This window comes from Aythya ferina, assembly GCF_964211825.1.
Source record: "Aythya ferina genome assembly, chromosome: 9".
Taxonomy (NCBI): domain Eukaryota; kingdom Metazoa; phylum Chordata; class Aves; order Anseriformes; family Anatidae; genus Aythya; species Aythya ferina.
In genome coordinates this window covers 22,111,768-22,132,933 of record NC_140305.1, presented here as the reverse complement: position 1 = coordinate 22,132,933, position 21,166 = coordinate 22,111,768, and the positions used below count along the sequence as shown (strand labels likewise).

The 21,166-nt window shown below is 36.9% G+C and overlaps 1 protein-coding gene across 14 annotated transcripts in view; it reads left to right on the top strand.

Annotated features, from left to right (window-relative positions):
- The window catches only part of NAALADL2 (N-acetylated alpha-linked acidic dipeptidase like 2), a 433,689-nt gene that overhangs the window by 195,594 nt on the left and 216,929 nt on the right, over positions 1-21,166 (top strand). For all 14 annotated transcript variants that reach the window (XM_084529574.1, XM_084529579.1, XM_084529568.1 and 11 more), the window contains one exon: positions 3,734-4,235. In XM_084529574.1, the coding sequence (XP_084385700.1) occupies positions 3,742-4,235 (494 nt within the window). In that variant the 5' untranslated portion in view covers positions 3,734-3,741. The remainder of the gene's footprint in view (positions 1-3,733; positions 4,236-21,166) is intronic.

Below are 21,166 nucleotides of genomic sequence, written 5' to 3'. Positions count from 1 at the left end.
TTAAATGTTGAAACAGCTTGCTGGCAGATGGGTTGGGTTTTCTGTCTCCTGAAATTTTCAAAAGTATCTTTCAAAAATATGTTCTTTTTATGGTCTGTGTTATTGGGAAAACTGAGCTAGAGCATCAGAATAGCTTTTCATGACTTTACAGTTTATCCATCTTTCTATTGTCTTTTATGTTGTTATTCTCTGTGTAAAGTTTTCTTTATCTTTCAAATTCTTACCTAAGATTACATTTAATACATAATCTTTAAGTCATGGTACCTCCTTAACCAGCCAAGTAGTAAATAGGACTGTTAATATAAGAAGAATATATGTATTATTCAGAATCAGGAGACCACTTTCTAAAATCACTGTTGGCAGAGCTATACACATTATGGGCCCTAATCTCAGTTTTTCTTGGTAAGTTGTGTCTTTACACTCAAATAATGAACTTGGCAATATTACTAGAAAAATGAAGACATTAACTGCAGCTTGCCTTCTTCGTGTTCCTTAACTAAATCAGATGCATTGCTAAGCAGATCCATTACACCAAAGACTGGTCTCAAATACAAAACTGAATTGAATTATTATTTCCTTTAGTTCGTTTAGCTTTTTTTCCTGAAGTTTTGTAACTGATTTTGGTGCTTTATGTGAATAGTGAATTGCTGAGATTAACTACGCTATGGTTACTACTTGTCTGCATTAACAGCCATTAAAGAAATTTCATAGGAATTCTTATTATGTGCTTATGTGTAGAGATTTAAATAACGTTTATTAACGCACTTCATTGAACAATAACATATGTTTTTAATATGTCATAAATGCAGAGAAATCTTAAGTACCACTGAAATGCAATGGTCACCATTTATACGCTCAGCAAGATCATTTGCCACGCAACGGCATCTTAAAGCTGCCTTTAATTCCTATGCTATGGGTAAAACCGTAGTAACCTGATAAGAGATCATTCATTTGACTAAAGCCTTGTGTTAAATGACTGTAGGAATTCTAGAGTCAAAATTATGTAGTAATGATTTTTGCAGGACAAACCACTCTTTCAATTATTTTCTAATAAAAAGCAGTATTAAAATGGAGTTGGAAAGATGTGGTTGTTGAGCAGTTGTTATCCAATAGTGACCTCTGTCATTCATGGTCTGCAAGTTAATCCCTTCACCAGCAAAGAAAGAGAAGACAGAACGAAAGGACAGATAAATAGTTTCAAGATTGGTTAGCCCAGTTTTCCAAAGGATATTTTTGAGGAAGAAGTTGACCCGTTGAATTGCAGAGCTACAGTTCAGAAAGACCTTCCCAAACCTGAGGGTTGAGCAAATAGAAGCTTCCAAAAGTTCAGCCAGACCAGCAGGGTTGTGGAGCAGGGCCATCACAACTGGTCCATCAGCGCAGGTGGGCACCTCACTGAGCAGCAGATAGTGGTGAAGGACCACTATAGGAGGCATCTAACTGGGGGCACGAGGCAAGCGCTGCACTTGTGAACGAGTCAGGTAGCTCACGGGCTACCAGGATTATGGCTCAGCAGATCTAGGACAGCTTTTGCTCTCCTGTACTCTGAGGCCGCAACTGAAATGTTGCATCCAGCTTTGGATTCTTCAATTCAGGAAGGATATTGAGAAACTGAGGCAAGTCAAACATCTGATTTGAGCCTTGTTTCTTCTGCTGAAAAAGGGAATCTGATAGCAGCAATAAATCCCACTTTGAGTGAGATACTGGACAAGATAATCTCCAAAGGTTCCTTGGAGCTAACATTTTTATGAATACATGATTCTATTCACCTGAAAGAATTAAGCATGTATTACTTTATAGCACTCTAGCTATATTTTTTTTTTCCAGTTTTTTCTCTGATCTACAAAGCAATGAAGCATATGCATAATTTTAAGCATGCATCATGGCAAGATGCACAAAAGTACCTCAGCACTGCAGTACTTAAGTGATTGCTAAATTGACCAGAATCTTTAAAGATCTGAACTATCTACGTATTTTCAGGCAAGATATTTTTGATAACAATTTTTTGATCCTTAAGGACACTAACATGATTTTGAAAGGTTCCCTGTGGGTTTTCCAGCAACACTTGGATAACATTCAAGGCCATGGATTCAAATGTGCTTGAAATTATGCAGTGTGCTTTAACTTTTTGCACAAAGTTTCACTTCAGGCACTCTGCTACACCAAGGGCAAAATAAAAGCTTTACAGATTTAAGCCGTTTGTTGATTCAACTAGAAGTTAGATATAAACATTTTTTATTTTTATTTAAATAAGTTATTTGACTTAGTCACACAAAATTGGATGCTTTAGTTCAGCTTACTCTAAACTTCCATTCACTGCATATAGAAGAACTGAGATTGCAGGTAGGGAATTGATTTGCAAAGTGTATACAATAGGTACCCTGGAAACACATACCTCAACTAGATGCTCTCTTGGCTGTTGCTGGACTGCCTGACAGTTATAGACAGGGGATATTTATATGGCTGCACAAGGATCTGTAAATTGTGGAGAGCAAGATAGTCTTTCAGTGGACAATAGGCTGTTTCATTATATCAGTGTTTTCTAATGGTTTGTTCTCTTCAAAGAGCTGCACAAAAGCTAAATTCTACTTTGCTGTTGAGTAGCTTAATCTATTATGTGGCCTCAATAATGTTATCTGGATGTAAGTCTTAGAGAAAGAAAATGCCTTAAAATGTAAAAATGGAGGGATAATGTGGTGTTGTAGGTGTCAGTTTGATACCTATCACTGCGAGAACTTTAATATCTTAATCTTCAATTTATTCTAATTGATGAGTCTGCCTGATGTTTGAAAAGCCCTAAATTACAGATGCTTATGTGATGGAATAGCTATTGTCAAAGTATGGAGGAAAATGGCACCCTATTGTTGCAGTCCGTTGAAAACGATTTGTTGAAAATTGACTTTGAATGTTTGTACTGGAGGTCAGAGTTCCCTTTAGAGGGTTCATGCTTCCGTAGAAATATCTAGAAGTGCCACAGATAGTGCCTTGCTATTAAAGGAATGATTTTGATATAAATACGTACCTGCCAGTGGTTTTGATTCATTAAAATGGCAAAAAATAAGTGGAGCAAAACAGCTGGGACAATTTCTAAGTAAATTCATCAGTCATTCAGGAGCTATGCATTTAAAATAGCTATAAATAATAGAATGTTCCATCTAAAAGGAAGTCTTTTACTGATGTGTAAGTACAGTGTCACCCTGAAATTTCTTTTTTAACTTAGTGTTTCCATGTGTTTAGAATCAGATCAGGCAAATTAGTTATTTTTATTTTTTCAACTTTTTTTTTAACAGCATTATTTTGTATGGTGTGTGCAATGAAATTGATACACGCAGTTAAGCTTTAAAATGACTTTCAGGTGATAAATAATTGTTTTAGAAACTGTGCATTCGCTCAAATTTTTATTACTATCTTGGAGATTGGAGACTGACAAAATAATGGGCTAACTTTTCTGTTTGCTACTGGTACTTGTCAATTCCCTTTCCTCATATCCTTGCAATATATTATATCCCTTTAAATATCTTATTTCCTCACTGATGATTGTGTGACTACTGATCCTACAAAGGTTAATAGGAGGATGGAAATGGGCAGAGTGAAACTGAGAAACCAGGTTTTGCGTTTTAATATGTATTTTCATTTCTCTGAGGTTTACAAAGGAGACATAATAAATTGTTTACGTGGACATAAGGAAGCAAATGTTTATGTTTCTGTGTTTGTTTTTAATTTATTTTAATAGACAAAAAGATGGCTTATCACAAAGTGAATGCAGACCAGAGAGCACAGGGGCACTCTCCATACCTTGACAACGATGACCTCCAGGCCACAGCATTGGAACTGGAATGGGACATGGAAAAAGAGCTGGAGGAGCCTGGCTTTGACCATTTCCGACTGGATGGTGCAGTCCAGCATCATCTGGGAAACTCACAGAGCCCTGACCTTGATCTTGAGCCCATCCAGCCATCGACTTCTCCTAAAGGAAGATTCCAGCGACTTCAGGAAGACCCCGACTACATCTCACACTACACAAGACAGGCACCAAAGAATAACCGCTGCAACTTTTTTCAGATACTGAAAGTATTTTGCACTGCTTTGATTGTATTTATTTTTGGAATTGTGATAGGATATTATTCAGGCAAGAAATGTCCTTCTCCCCCAGCATCTCCAGAACCAAATAACCCTCATACCTACCATGAAATCCTCAAGGAAATCAAAGCTGAAAATATTCAACAGATTTACAGGTATGTACCTTAGCATTTTTTCTCTACGTGCCTTCAGGTGCTAATATTAAGATTTGCTTTGATTTGTTTTACTTACAAACCTTGAATTTTTCTACATGTGTTCAGTAGTCTCATGATACTTAGGAAACTTTCAGTTACATATGGGGGGGTGAGAATGAAACTCAAATGATTTTCATAGTGGTGTGGATTTGTATTAGTTGCACTGTTATGGGATTATTCTTGTTTTAAGAGGATGATCTTTTTTGCTCCAATAATGTTATATTGCTGAATATATTAATAGTACCTTTAATGTACAGGAATTGAAAATGCAAAGTGAATATAAATACAGAAGGTACCAGCTTTCCTAGATCTTGTCAATCGTCAAATAATGTTGAAAAGCAAGGTTATGGATTATGACTTGCAATAAAGTGAATCCTTGCTTTTGTTTTTTTCAGCGTGAATCCTTGCCTTTGTTTTTCAATCTATAAGGGGGAATTAAACCTTTACTCTGCGTGTGTTTGGAGGGAAAATTGAAGTCTGAACTGTGAAAGATTGCTGTTTGTTTTTAGAACATAGGCAGATAACTCCTTCTCCCAAATTGTTTAAAATAATTGCTGAATTGAAAAAGCAATGTTTTAATCCATAGTACCTATTTTATGGATGTGGATCTGAAGTGTTATAAAATGTCTACTAAAACCCTTAGCTGGGTTTTACCTTATTTTTTTCTTCCATACAGAACCTTTCCACTGATTTGAAAGTTTATAAAACACTTTGATATGAGTATGAGAGTATACTTTTCTTTAGCAGTGAATGGAGATAAAACAAGATTCTTCTGTTTTCCTGCCAACTTTTGAAAGTGCGGTCTGTATGAAGGAGGAGTTCAGCTTATTTCTGGCTTCTCAAAGTGACCCAGAGCAGTGAAACTTCCTTTTTCATGGTAAAGGAAATGCACTGCAGATTTTTTTGATCGGTATCTGTTCAGAAGTGGCAGAATTTATATACTCAAGATTAGGAAGGATTGCTGTAGAGGATATCCGAAGAGTTGGTCTGGATATTTCAGAAGTCAATTGAAAGTAACCGATGAAGTATTCTAATATAATTTATTGCTTTTATTTTTGATAAACCTGATTTGAAATCCTTGAAGTGATCAGTACCATGTTTTGAGACAGCACTGTTACTAAATACAAGTTAAAGGACTTTGTCAGTTTTCATGTGCTGATCTGACTCTACTTTATGGATCTATTTTTTTTTTCATAATGAGAAACTTTATAATGTGACAAGCAATAGTTATTTTGAGTGATAAAAATTTAACCTTCTCTGCTCAGAAAGGAAAGTAGATCAAAGTCTGTCATTAAGCTTAGTCATGAACAAAGTATTTAAATAAAGTAGATTCTACTGATTGAGTATTATGTGAAGATTACAGAGAAGTCTGTCAGTCTTGGGATAGTATTCCAATACTTTGGTTTTGATTTGGAATCATTTACCATTTTAGTATTTTGAGAAGTCATTTAAAAACATTCTGTTGTTTCATCTCTTTTCAAATTACTTCAGCTAGGGATTGAAGTGTTAATAAGAATCTCAACTTATACGAGTTATATAAATACCTTGCATCTTACAAAACTGACATAGTTGCCAACATTTAATTAATGTAGTTTGTAGAACTTGGTTATTTTTTTCAACATAATAGCATGATTTGCGCAAATGTAATCAAGAATTGTAATTAATTTCATTACTTATCAGTTTTATGTATAAGTATATAATCAATGTGTTTAGTATACTGCATTACCTACAAGATTTTTTCTTCACCCAACAGTTTGATCTGAGAAAGGTTTTATTGCATGTTCTGTTAAGCTGCTTTCCCTCAACATCTGTTTGGCTAGAGTCAGAGCTGTTGCAATGAAACCTGCATATATGTAGCCCCACAAATATAGAACCTGCAACATATGTTTCTTGAGGGGAAAAAAAAAAAACAACTGACAAGATCAATATATGTTATTGTAAAACTTCTTTCAAAGTAATATACTTTGAATTACTAGGAATAAGTGGCAGCTGCTTAGCTTGCAATTTCTAAATGTTACTGAGAATGACATTAATTTAATTTTCTTAGCTTACTACTTAGATCAGACTCAATAAAGGTAAGAGATTTTGCTAACAGTCCTGATAAAGGACTGGGAAGAAAAATGCGTAAAAGACACAGCTGTACCAGTCCTATTACCCAAGTAGACATCAGCTTAATGTGCTTAGAAGTCTGGAGTGGGAACTTTCTGCTGAGATGAACTCTGCTACAGTCAGATGATGTTTTGAGTATTGGGCTGTAAAAGGCTCTAGGCTATAAAAGAAGTTGATGAAGTGCACCAGGGGACTTCTTTGATTTTGCTGGGATTTGGACTGGATTCTGTGCAAGTTGAATGGAGGATCACATAGGGTGACAGTAGTTTGTCTACAAAGTTTGATGAAATGGGAGATATAGGCATTCCTGCCATCTCCCTTTTTGGTTCTTTGTGAGAGCTCATTTGCTGCTCCTCTGTCAGTCCCATGAGCCATTTTTTCCTGCCCTACTTTCAGGAAAAGACAAGGGAAAATGAGACAACGATAATGTGCTGGTCTGGAGTTAGAGGGAAGATCATTACTAACTTCAACGTTGCTCTCATTAACCAGCAAGATTTTGTTCATTAGAGGGAAGATTGTCACTAATTTCAATGTAGCTCTCATTAACAACCAATATTTTGTTCACCATAGATGTGAAGCATTTATCTTTAAGAACGGCAAACATTTGAATTTTGTGCAAATTGAACTTTGGTGGGTTGTCAGTTAAGACTTGAGTTGAGTATTATTAACAAACTAAAGGGATGAGACAATGAAAGCACAAAAAGGAGCATGAATACAGTCTCTCCAAAGACCCCTAGACTTATAAACTACTACTGACATCTTTTTCTTAAAGAAAACACATTGTTTAACACTTTAAACAGTACAAAACACTTCAATAGCGGAAATAAAAAGATGGTATTTTTATTTTTGAAAGAAATCATTTCAATGGTGTTGCTCCAAAGACAGATAAAAATGAGAGAAAATCCTAATTTTCTTGGGAAATATAGGGTTGCCATATTTATTTTATTGCAAGTTGTAATTTTTGGGTTGACTTCTGTAAATTAACTCCAGAGAGGGATTCATGTTGAAAGGTAAGTGTAAAGAAAACTGTACGATTGCGTTGTTGTCAATTATAATTCTACTTATACCTTATTTATCAGATTAGTTAATTCTCAAACACTTTAAAAATTCTCATAGCCTTATGATGCTTTAATGTGCTGATCCTTTCAATAGTAAAAGGTCTCAGTTACTATCAGTTTTGCAGTCATGCTATGGCAAAAAATGGGTATGTTTCTCCATGATTAAGAACAGAGGCCTATAGACAGAAGACTTTTGCTCTTCTCTTCATCCAGTCCATCAGGCTGCTCTTACATTTTAGCTCTGTGTTTCATTCTATATATCCTCTCTCAAATGCTTTCTTCACTACGATTTTTTCTCCCTCTAGCAATGGGGAGGTTTAAATCCCTTCGTAATGCATCTAGTTACAACTAACTGTGCTTTGGAGACATATCTGTTCCTTCTTCCAGCTGGTAATATCACCTGCGGAATCTCACAAATCCATCTCTGGCAAGAATTGATTTGTCACCTGTGTCTGGTGCTATCCATAACTTCAGCTTAATTCTTCAAAGGGCTGCAGGAAAGTAGACAGCAGCAGCTCTCCTACACGGTCATTGCCAAAGAAACAAAAGTTCCCTATGCGGTGAGAAAAGGAGTTTATCTGAAAACGAGGTGGGAAACTTCTTTCCACACCCAAGTGTTTGTTGTCCCTCAGTAGTTATATTCAGTGCTGTTAAAACCTTGGAACATCGAGCCTTTTTATTGCGCCAAGCCTGTGAAACACCTGGGAAGCAGAGACCAGAACTTCTCAGAAAAGTTGAATTGTCGGTATCTGGACATGAATTAAATTTCCAAGCTGCTTCTTGGAAAAACTGAATTTGTTGTTCCAGGAATGAGAAATCAGGCCAGGAGTAGACCATCACCTTCCAAAGTGAAGTGTGTGAGGGGAAAAAGGAGAAATAACATCTTGTGCTCAGGGGCTCCAGTGGCTGCTTCCCCTAGCAAAGGCCCATTCCATCCCCACTGTTAATAGCTATGTGCTGATGTATTCATGGGTAAATAGCAGGCCTAGACCACTGCTTGCTTTACCTGGGATTTGCTGTTTATGCTGCTGTCTTTCTGTCCTCTGTATGCAAACAAATTCTCTGATTTTTGTCATGCCAGCAATTGAGAAATGTATTGCAAAAAGAAAGTCCATGGGAACTCGTCCTATTTGCGTCTACGTATCAGTCTTGGATATTTATTATATTGTTAGGCTGAATCTGAAGTCCTCCTTACTACATCTTTAGAAATTGATATTGCCACATTCCTGGGTAACCAGGAGCTGAGTGAACTCTGGATTTATGTCCTTCCCACAGTTTGTGTAATCACTTGGGATTTTCTTTATTCACATGATAATTTTCAACATGTATTTATAAGTACAAAGACCTTTTTGAAAGGAGATAAGAGTGACATCAAACAAGTGAAAGCTCACCCTTATCCTCCTGCTACCTCACCAGTAAAGAATGGCTCTGAGAACGTGGAGAGGTATCTTTTGTGCATGAAAGATGCCCTGCATGACCTGAACTATTGTCTGTGGAACAGTAACTTGATAAATTTAGGCTTCAGATACCCACTTACGTCTAATATGATTTTTCCCTTGCCTCAAAATAGTTGGTATCTGTACTTCAGAGGTGTTAATAGAAAAGCTTGTCTATTTTATAGTTTTCATTGGTTTCACTTGATTCACCTTTTTTATTTTTTTGAAATTGATGAACATAATTCTTTCATTTGTTTTTCTGTAGATGGAAGAAGGATGCATTATATTGATATATAATGCTTGACAAGGAGGTGTAAGTTTGTTCTCTTAGTGTCAGTTACAGCATATGCTTATAAAATTCCTTCCTGTTGGAAGAAACGTCTTAGCTTATGGTTTATTCAACATCATAAGGACATATTTTATGTCTCAAGTCCACTGTGTGGTTCACTGAAAACAATTTTTCCTCTCAGTTGATTATTTGTCTTAATGGTAACCATAAAAAATATATTGAATTTGAGATGTTTGATTTGGGAAATCATTTACAGTAAAGCATGATTTTTGTATTATAACTGTGTCCTTTGTAAATGAAGTACACAGTGTTGCTTTAAAATAATTTTTCCAAGCAATACACCAGTGTGATATAGTAATGAATTAGATCCAATAAACTGTATATTCACATTGGCATAATAAGTAATGAGTCCCTTGATAAATTTCCTTATCTGTCACAGCCCACATGAATGGCTTCTGCCTTATTGCTTCTTTCTCAAAAAACAACATACAGTTCTGTACTAGGAAAAATAGAAAGAAAATCACAACTGCGCCAACTTGCCAGTTCAGAAACTCTTTGAAAGACAAAAAAGTATTTTATTTTGTCTTTGAGCTGCAAGGAAATGAGAGAGATTGCCAAACCTTTGAGACCTTTTAGCAGAAGAAAAGCGGCAAGATTTGTGTGTTGTGTATGATGTCCTGCATGGCTACAAACTGAAAACTGAGAATGATGCTTTTGGGCATTTTCTTATAACAGTATCATTCCAGGATGTTTATTTTGTAGAAATGTGTAGATTAGCTAATTGGGAATTTCTGAAGGTTTTGTTGTTGTTTTTTTTTTTTTTAATTATTTTTTTTTCTTAAATGTCTTTTTTTTGTGGTGCAGCCTCTGTTTCAATGCAACATTCACAGGCTCAGGGTGGAAACCTGAGGGGGGAAGATGAGGAGCAGGCAGTCCAGTCCTGGTGAAACATTACATGGGGATATGAGGGACTGAGGGTCACAGTCCTGCTCTGCTTTCATGCCTGAGCGTTGGTCCGGTGCCTCACATTTTCTGGTAAAAAGCAACACCTGTTTATGATAGGCATTAGAGTGGAAATGAATTTTACTCTGATGACTTCTTTTTGGACTGTGTAATCTTATATTTTAAAATTAGAGGTTACCTTGCCAATTTGCCTTGAATTCATTAAAAGCAGGAGTGTGGTTAGGGTTTAGAGAGAAAACCAATTTCCATGGCCATTAGATATCTGCCTCTTTACCCTGACTGCTGAAAAGTGGGGGGCAATTTAGACCCAATTAGAAACAGCAATTCCGAGCAGTGACAAGTACTACTTTTTCTAATAGATGATGAAATGAACTGTGCCAGCATGGGCGGGGGAGTCATTTGCTTTTCAAAGGTTTAGCATACCTCACTCTACCCTGCTCAGGCTACCGGATGGAACAGGGGAGGGACTCACAATTCCCTCAATCTTCCTCTTCTCAGATTTTCAGGACAGCCCAATGTCCCCCAAGTCTTGTGCTCCTCTTTACCTGCAGCCGTTTGGTAGTCTTTTGGAAAGCTGAGGATTTCTGAGGGTTGTTTCTGTTGCAGCATGACAAACTGGAACAGGCTGTAAATCATCCATGTATCATGAAGCGGTATCAGTTTTTCTACTGTTTGGTGTACCTTTTTAAAAACTTCTGGTAAGTAGTAGGCTCAGTACTAGCCTATACCTGAAAAAGTAATTGACTAGACGTTTCTGAGTGATGCTGACACTAACGCTGGCTAAAAGGCAATATTTACAGGCAAAAATCTTATTTATGTTGCCACTCATCAGTTTTATAGGCATAACCAAACCATACTTCTTTCAAGAGAAAAATTCTGAAGAAAAGAAATCATTCATCCTGTTGAGATGACAGCCCGTTTTTATTGTAGGCCAATTACTTCCAGTGTGGAAATATAGGGGATGTAGAAATTGGACCAAGTACTTCTTCAGTGCCCAGTATTTGCACCTTAATACAAGGAGAATCTACAATTTTGGCTAGTGGTCCCAGGGACATACTTACAGAGATACTGAGAAACAAACATTCCAGAACAAAAACTCTTGACAGTTTAATCACTGGCACTAGATGCGTTATCTACTAATTGCCTGAACAACGGGAAGGGTTTGTTCCTGCTGAGGTAACTGTATTGGCGCTCAACATCTCAGCGTGATGCTGTGCCTGGAGGGTGGCTGTTTTCTCCAGGGAGAAGACAGTGGCACAGGGCATTGCAAAGTCTAAATTTTGTAAAATTTCTAAAGCAGCAAGCACTAACAAATTCCTGTTTAGGATGCATCTCTCATCAGCACACTGTAAAACTGAAGTCTGTTGGTACTCTTGAGATGCAGGATTTGAGTGGAGTGCTGCAATTCCATGGTATGCACTGCAACAATTAGCAATTAGTTTCCTGCCTGTACACATAAATCAAATTAACAAAGCCTCGAGGGGAAAGAGTTTTCTCAGCCGTGTTTGGTGGTGCTTTGACATCCAGTTCCCTACAGTCAGCACCTATGACAGCTATTTACTAGAAGCCTGCTAATAAGTCAGGGCTGTTACCAAATTCACTGAGACCAGCAAGACGGCAATTTGTTGTGCAGTATTGGGTTACTGTTCATGCAGCATTCATAACTGAAGGCTGCTAAGGAGCAATGCTAGGAATCGATCAGAGATAATGAAATTGATATTGTCTGAATAATAATCAATTTTAATAATCGTCTTCTACAATACTCTAGCATTAAGGGGCTTCTATTCTCAGTGCAATTCTCTTTGAAAGCTGATGAGTTTCTGAAGTGTTGTAGTTGCTGTACAAAAACAAATAAAATGTATTAAAAAGTTCAGCGTTTTCCCAGTAATATTGGAACTTGCATGTTGTTAGACTTTCAAAATAAAACACATTCATGTCATGGTGTTTTTTTGTTTTTGTTTTTTCCAGAATTTCTTGAATACCATTTATGGACAAAAAGATAGATAATTTAGGAGGTCTATATGTATGCTTGTTTTTTGTTTGTTTGTTTGGGTTATTTGGGTCTCATTAACAGATGATCTTTAAACATGCATGAAGTCTCATCCTTCATATAAGCTAATCTTTCCCTTGGACACATTTAATTGACCCAAATTTACATACAGATGATTTCTTGATGAACTAGTGCCTGTCCAGGGTAAAACATTGTGTCACAGTCCACTTATTTGCTGACAATTTTTTTTTAAAGGGTGAAAAGGTTGAAATATTCCAGTTAGATGGAAATTTCCCAATTCTTTGTTTTTTTCTTGTAGTACAAAATAAAAAAAAAAAAAAAAAAAGTGAAAAACAAACTCAAGTATCACTATAAAAACAGTATTCTAATGTATTAATTAGAATAAGTAAATAAGTAAAATTTTTTGGAAATCATGAATTTAGTATTTTTATTCCTAGTTGGGAATTTTGTATGTTCATTTTTCCTACCAAAGCAAACTGGTCTTCAAACAGCTTAATGTCTTAGTTTATCTTATGTGAAAGTAGTTGTTTAAGAGAATGGAGAAAATTTAACAACTTTCATCTTTTCAGCTGTTGCAACGTTTTCTTTTCCTATAGTTTCACATAGACTCCCTTCTACCAGTGCTATCAGAATCATAAAAGCTCAATATATGCCAGAGTCTGCAGGTCTTTCAGTTTTAGTGATCAGGTTAACATTTGAGGGGTTTGTTTTATTATTTTTAATAGGTGTTCAAACTTTGTTAGCTAGCAGGCTAATAACGCAGGTTGTGAGGCTTAAGGGAAATGGTGACTATGGCTGTGATATATACTTAATACACCCCTATAGTATACTCTGTGCAATAACACATTTTGTTTTTGTTCAAATGGTGAACTGGAGCCTACAGACTGGAGAAGCCCAGGGGTTCTTCAAAACGTGAAGACGGGAGACAGTGGGAGGAAGCACTGATAGTTTAAAATGAATAAGGAGTCTGTGAAAATGTCACCTTTCATGGAAATCATTTTCTTTATTCCAGCAGGGCAGCTGCAATTTAGCAGAGAGCTCACATATTTATGGTTATGATTGTGGCCAAGGCAGGAGCATGTTCCCAGCGGTTCTGGAATCTGTTTCCTGTCGAAGCATACGTGAGCCAATGCTGATGCAGTGCAGATTGAGACCATTTAATTATTTAAATAACTGGGTGAGTGCAATTTTGAGCAAAAAGTGGTAGCTCTGGGAAATTGCTTGTTTCATGGCCATTTGTTAGCAACAGTTACTGAATGCTTTTATTTTTAATAAATGCCAACCTAGGTGATGGGCCTGGTGATGTGCATTATTAAATACATAGACAAGCTTAAAAAAAGGCCATACGGTCATGAATAAAGTTACCATTCCCTGTCAACTATTTAGGGAACAAAGCAAGAAACTGAGTTATTCATAATATGCTCAGTGTAAGGCAAATGGAACCTGCTGCTGCGTTGCTAGCAATGCAAGGAGTGACTTAAAAATACAAATGGTTTTCTTCTGTATCATCATGCTTGTTTTTCTTTGCTAATATTTCTAGAAACTATTTAAGAAAATTAAACTGTAACAAAAACGAAGAGTTAAGTCTCTGTAGTTCCTCAGAATCCTAACACAGATCCTCTAGGGGAATTTGTTTCTAAATTATTCAGCATACATGCTAAAAAGATAGATAAGACATCGTATTTTGGAAGTGAATACAGTTATTCCTTTTGTTCACATGGAAAACTTGAAAAATTTTTTGAAATATGTTTTGTAATGACTGTTTCCTAGAGACAGAAATGTAGACATATATCACTACCTATTTGTATATGAGGTTTTGTGTGTATGTGAACACATACATCTACTTTTGCATAGTAGCTGAAGTTCTGTCACACTCAAAACTTTCATATATTTATTCTAGTGTTCAGTATCACTTCTGTCTGTGGTTGTGGCTGAAACCTGATTTCCATTCTAATCCCAGGCCCAGAGGTGTTTCAAGTATTTATAAGTCCTTTGAAACTGCTACGATGATTGTGTTACCATAGTCAGAGGCCAGACTGTTATTAAGGATACACTTCTGCAGAGGAGGTTAGGTCTCAACTCCTTAATTCTTTCATTTTTATTTTTTAAAGTTGGTAGTATTTGTTTAGCACTAGATGAGAAATAAGTTGAACATAAGTTGAGGGGCTCATCTCCTTCATATTGAAATGGGTATTATGTAACATAAAATATTAAGTGCAGAAATACTTCCTTGTAAAAATAGATATGTGGGCTCCTTTGTCTGGTGTGGGAAAATAATATAGCAAGAACCAACGGGTGAAAGAGGGAAGTATTAAATTAAAAATAAAAATAGTAGAATCGTAGGAAGTCTTGTGTTGAAAGGGACATATACATTTATATGCACATCAAAGGCTTAACACTACAATCTCTGCCTCTGTTTTTTGTCATATGTGGTCAGATAAGATCAGATTCCGCAATTTTTCATCAATTGGCTTCTAAAAAAAGGCAATGAGAATTCTCTGATAGAGGGTGTTAGCATTAAACTTCTAAATTTTTGGAGTTACTGCTTATTTTCCTTTATTATTAAGCTACTTTAAATAGGTTGTCTGAGAAGGTTCGATATTAATATTCTCTTTTGATTAATAAACTGTACTAGAACAGAGGATTTGGGGCTTGGCAGGAGCAAAGCTGAGGCCGAGCACAGTGCTGTCACACTTCTGCTGGAACATGCACAGAGCTGTTTATAGCACCGCAAGGCCTTCGGGGCATTATCTTGGATTTGCAGCTCTCAACTGGCAAAACTTTTTTTTTTTTTTTTTTTTTTTTTTTTTTAAAGAAAAAACAACAAAACAGACACTGTTAAAACAAGAATCATTTGGAATTATTTCAGAAATACAAAGCTAAATAAATTAAATCCTACTTCAGTCTTACGGATTTGGAAATTGGTTTTACATGCTTTCGTCACATCCTGACTGGATTAATCTAACTCTTTTTACAGTTCTGCCAGCATTGCCATTGCAGAAATTGCAGCATGTACAGATTGTGGCTGTAGCAATGATCTGGGCTTCCCTGAGGAAGAGCAAGGCTCACAGAATTTTAAGTCTCTTTTGTGTGTGTCTCATTTTCTCCTGACTTAGTATGTCTGGAAGTTAAAAAGGTCTCACAGTCTGAGAAACAGTTAATTGGATCAGGATGAATCATTCCCTGGATTAAATGTTGGAGGTATGTTTGGATCCTATCCCCTTTGTTAATGTAATTAAGGCTGACATGAAAGATCAAATTATCCCTCACAAAATTAGGGCCTCAGGTAAGTGAGAAACACTTCAGGGATTTTCCTGTGTAGTGCTGTCCTTGCCTTGCTGAGAAGGCCTCGAGAGCCCACCAGAAAAGACGAGATCCCCGTGGTGCCCTGGCCTGCAAGGCTGTCCTCTGAGGTTCAGGCTTGAAACTTGTGCCATCCTGGTGCCTGAAGCGTGCACGCTGCCATCGCTGAGGCACGAGGTGCACAAGGACTCCTTTCAGGGAGGCGTGTTGGCTAGAGCCGCCATGCCATCACCTTTTTTCTGCTCATTGTCACAGACAGGGATGGTGTGCTGGGACACAACAATGAGAAGATTATTGTGTTATCTTGTAAAATCATGAAAAGCTGTCCTGGCAGCCTAGTAAGGTACAGAGAGAAATGTTTGCTGAGTGTCCGATGAGTGTAAGGGGCCTCTCCCATAGGGACCTGCTGCTGCTTTGGCAAATTGGCGATGTTCAAGATTGTTTTTTGTTTGGGTCAAGTTTTTTTTAGTGGAAATGAAGCATTGCCATTCCCAAATTTAAATATCTTGCAAGTGGGCTGCCTTTTCTCGTCTACTTGTTCTGACCCACGTCAGGGAAGACCTCAGGTCTGTCCAGGGTGCCAAGGCTGAGTTCCTCCGTGGACAGGGCCAGCCACCACAAGGGCCTCAGAGAGGCTGCTCCTGAACCACCTCTGCCAAAGGCCGTTTGGTTTCTCCTCAACAGCAGACTCTTGAGGTCCAGTCCTGTTTGCTTCCTCTCAGATAAAAGCAGCAAATATTTCCACACCATCTTTCAGCTTGGAAAGGTAAATTTCTTTATAAAATTAACCAGAAATTATTTTAAATTCAAAAAAAAAAAAAAAAATCAGGATATTTGAGCTTGGGTTAGTTAGTAACAGCGCTTCAGTCTATCCTCAGAAAAATGATGTTAAGATTAGGTTATGTACTGGGTCTTTTCGTGGATAAGAACATTTTAACTCCTTTTATATGTTGTATGTTAAAAGACTGGTTGCAGGTTGCATTATATGATGCGATTCTTAGGTCAGCAAAGATACAAAACACATTTATCAAAAGATGAATAAGCATTTGTTATGTATCGTGCTATTCGTTAATGTCACGAATAATGACTGGGATGAGAATGGTGATATTCCACCAAAAAATGGAGGTCTCTTACCTCAACGAAAAAGTTGTTAGTTCTTCTGGAGTGAGGGGAAAGTGATTTTACACAGAGACATTTTGTAATAATTGTTATAAGGCTTACTGTAGTTTGTAAGCAAACCACTTCCTGGTTTCTTGTGGAGAACTACAGTACAGCTTGTAAATAGTTCCGCTGAAATAATAAAAAGACAACTTCAAAGAAATAATGCTGCCTTACAGAAAATGACAGGGAGGTTATTTGAGAAGCAGTGAAAGTGTATCATAATACTGCTTAGACATAATCCTTTAAATAGATGACTCAATAGTAATGGAAAATTAGTGTTCTTTTCTAGATTCAGCTCCAGCTAAAGGATGAATCTTTATGCCTTGTGTATTGCAAACAATATATTAGCTTCTCATTAATTGAGAATGCTAAATGAGAATTAAAGGTTGCCAGAAAAAATCTTATTTATCTTTGTATCTCCCCCACTCTCATACAGTTTTTCAAATCATGGAAGTATTGAATTTAATCAAGTTTTGTTCATTATTATTGTAGCTGTAAGGGAGATGATCTATTACTGTTAGCATATGTTTGAGGCAGTATTTAAACTGGCCTGGTAATAATTGAAAATACATGGTAAAATCAAATGATTTTTACTTGCACTCTTATTTGAGCCCATAAAGCTAGCACTAACTTTGAGAGATACTGTATTCTATTAGATATGGAAAATTAAAGTGAATATTTGCTTACAGATAATTATATGGCTCTGATTTTATGTAGTAAGGCTCTGCAGAGAAGTCCTTATTTGATCTTGAAGGCAATGTAACAGAAATTGCTTTTCAATTGCTTTTTCTCTGTTTGTCAAAAGAATTCCAGACCTACTGTAAATGTTACATCTTATCAACCCTGAATACGTGAAAATGTTAAAATACAACTTAAAATAGTACAATGGATTTAACTTAGTTCTCTGTTGAAGTAGATTTAAACATTTGGTTTTGATTCCAGTTTCTGGTTGCGTAACATGCACTTTGCAGAATTTCCCAAAATTTCTGAATTTACAAGAGCATAACTGAGATCAGTCTCCTATTTCAATTTTTCAACTTTAATAGTATTTTTGGTGTAATGGTGTGGCCATCCAGATTCTCTCCCCCCCACCCACCCCAAAAAAAAAAAAAAAAAAAAAAAAAAAAGGGGTAGAGGAGGAAAGCCATGACAGTACATAATTTTGAGACAGGTCCCAGGTAGAGCAAATCAGACGGCCTTTAACATCGGTATGTGCTTGTTTTTTGAAATCTTTAGAAGAAGAGTTTCTGTGCATAGAAGGACGGAAATAACTAAGACCATGGAAGTACGGATTTTAAAAGTCTGTTTTTTTTCAGATATATAGGCTGTCAACTCTGTGGTGGTGAATGCTTTTCATACCTGTACATACAGTGGCTGTTCTTACAGAGTCTTGAATTCCAATTCTGCTTCCAATTTTGAAGTCCTAAAATGCCAACAACCAATAGTAATGGTGTCTTTCCTTAAGAAATAAATGGCACATCAGACCTCATTTGGTGATTGTGAAAAACGCTCTGGGACAAATTATAGAAAAAAACTTTCTGTAAATGTAACTGTCCTGCTGCATGCTGGTCAGCGTGCTGCTCATGTGGTTCCCAAAATGTTTCTGCACCCCTGGGGATCCAGTGTCTTACCGAGGAGGCCAAGGTGCTCTGTGCACTCCTGGGAAAGCAGCAGAGTGGCAGGACTGGGTAGGCAGAGGAAGGGGTGTCCCAAGCTGACATGAGCAGAGGGAGGTGCAGCCAGGTAGGAAAGGGAAGGCTCGCCTCTAGCAGGTTCTGGAAAATAAAGGGTGAAAGAGTCGTTCTGTATTAAACCTCTTGATTTCCTAGCTGGGGAGAGTGACATCAAAAAAGTTCTGCATCAGGAGTGCTTCAGGCATGTTTTTCAAAGATTGTTACCCTCTGGCTATGGTTAATTTCATTTTAAATATGTTTATTTTTACTTTGACAATTCAGCTAGCATTTGAATTGCTTCCCAGTTGAAGATAATTTGATTTCAAATTGCGGCAGTTTAGAGATACATAGATGGAGGAAAAATTCTTCCATAAAAATTGTATCACATACAAATCAGCATACTCAGGCAAAGAGTTTGGTGCTAAGTTACAAGTTATGTCTTAAGAGTGAATGATTTATGGCTTTGATATAATATTTTCGAATTCTACTGCACATGCCTGTTTTTTAATAGCTTGTGTGTCATCCCGCTGGCAAAAACTTCATCTGGGTACAAAAGTGAATGTTGAAGTTAAAAACAAGTAACCAGATCCTAATGCAAGAATTAGACAGAAATCAGTTTTCAGAAACATGTAGTGACATTAACTTTTTTATGTCAGACAAACGCTAAAAACTGATCTGAGTTCTCAGTAGGCCGGCAGAAATGTCATTCCCAGTCAGACTAAAGTGATTACGTTGAACCTGTTTGGATATGATGCATTATTTGCTGATGCTGTTTTCTTGTTTACATAAGTGGATTTGCATGGGTTGATGCTCCAAATATTGGGCTACTGAAAACCACCTGCATCTGCTGAGGTATCGAGACAAAAACTCTGGAGGCTGGCCAGGTTTCTGCAGTGCTTTTGCTTACGTGTTTGACAGTAACATCTGGTAACGCAGATGCTGAATTCTAGAGAGCCATAATTATTTTGAGAGTAGGGAGAAGTTGTCACACGTTGTTATTATCATGCTACTATCACAGGTATTAGAATCAAAGAGATCATTTTGTTCTTTGCTGACAGCATATGTTTTCTCAGCTTTGGAGAAGTGCTATTTTGATGCCATGCAATATGCAGATTAAAAATTATCTTGTTTTTAAGCTGCTTGAAGGTTAAAGAAGAGCAAAAAAATGTAAATGCAAAATGTTTTGTTTCTTCAGAATATCAGTTCCATTGCAATTGTGAATGCTGCCAAAATATGTCAGGCTGTGTCCCCCTATTTATGCCTCTCATAAATAATACTGTTGGATTTTGTGGAGTAAAAGAAAGTGTCTTAGCTCTGTTCGTCTCAGGTGTCAGTTTTTTGTTTTGTTTTAACTCCCTGCGCATTTTCAGGCACAGTATTATGGGAAAGAATGTGACAGCTGGAATGTGGGGAACTTACATATTTACAGAGGCATTGTAACAAATATTTGTATCTTTACTGAGAGATTTAAACGCTATTAGTGGAATAATTATGGATTTTTTAATTCAATTAGCCAGTTTGATAACAGGAATTTCCATCCAATTGTACTAGAACTGCTTCTCACTGAAAACAGGAAAAAAAATTGACATTTGTTACTTCTTGATTTGTTTATAGTAAACAGTGGATTTTCTTCTTAAAGCTCTGTATTTGGACATCTGCACGAGTGGAAATGAGCATCTTGTGAAATTTCTCAAGTCTGGTCTGATGCACAGTAATGTTTTAACATTTTTTCCAGGCTTATGTTTGCAGTAATAACATTTAAAAATTTCTTAGATGAGAGAAGTTTGTAATGGGGCTAGGAAAGAAATGCAGACACGAACTAAATTTCCTCTCTAGGTCTAGGAACTCAATCAAGGGTACTTAAAAATCTTTGCCCTATCTAGGACAAATGTGGTTTGTCTTACACCTCCATTGATATAAAGAGAATTTGATTAAATGGAATTGAATTGAAATAAGAGTCCCCGGATTAAGAATATAAGTACTATAAAGTCCTCCTAATATCTTATTCCACGGTCTCAATCTGAAATTAGTAGTAAGAACAGTTTTATAATAATTGTATTTATTCAGCATTAAATGCTTCATTTTCTTTGAAATACTACTTTAAAGGTCTTAAGGAAAGTGGACATTCATTTGAATGTCTGCATCATTAATTTTGTTTTTCTCTGATCATGGTCTTTCTGGTTTTAGAGTATCAATCCAGATCATGCCATTCATCTTGTTCTCTTGCCAGCTGTGGGAAAACAGGACTTGCTGCATTGTTGTATTTCTTGTAATGCTTGTGGCTTTGTATGTGGGGAATGGTTGTAGTCTGACCCCCCAGTCCCTAAACACATGCACACTCGTAGAAAAATGGCTTAATTTCTTCTGAGGTTTTTCTAGCCTACTTTGAAAGCTTGGATGTTAGTCATAGGTGGGACATGACACAGGACAAGAGTGGAGATGCTCCTAGAGATGGAGAATGCTTTCACTTGTGCGTCCTTTACGTGCTCAGACATACAAAGATTATTCCAGCGCTGGGAAATAATTTTCTCCTTGGTCAGGGTGCTGGGGAACTACTTGTTTGTTTGGGCTTTTCATTGCACTGGAGAATGTGGGCTTCTGGAGTCTTCAGGGCAGACTCCTGGGGTCTCAGTGAAGAATTTTATTTTACCAGTTACCAATTGTGGCTGGGAATCACGACGAGTTCAAGCAGATATGATCTGAGGTGGGCTGTCTCTCTTGCCTCCCCTTCCCAGTGTCCTGTCCACTTTCTCCCTTGTGCTGGCACCTCACTGTGGCAATTTGGCCAAATGATTGAAGGAGCTGATCTATCTGAAAACTACCTTTTGGTTAAAGTTACTTGCAGTATTATTTTTCAAACTCATTAGCTTTCCTATCCACGTAGCTCTG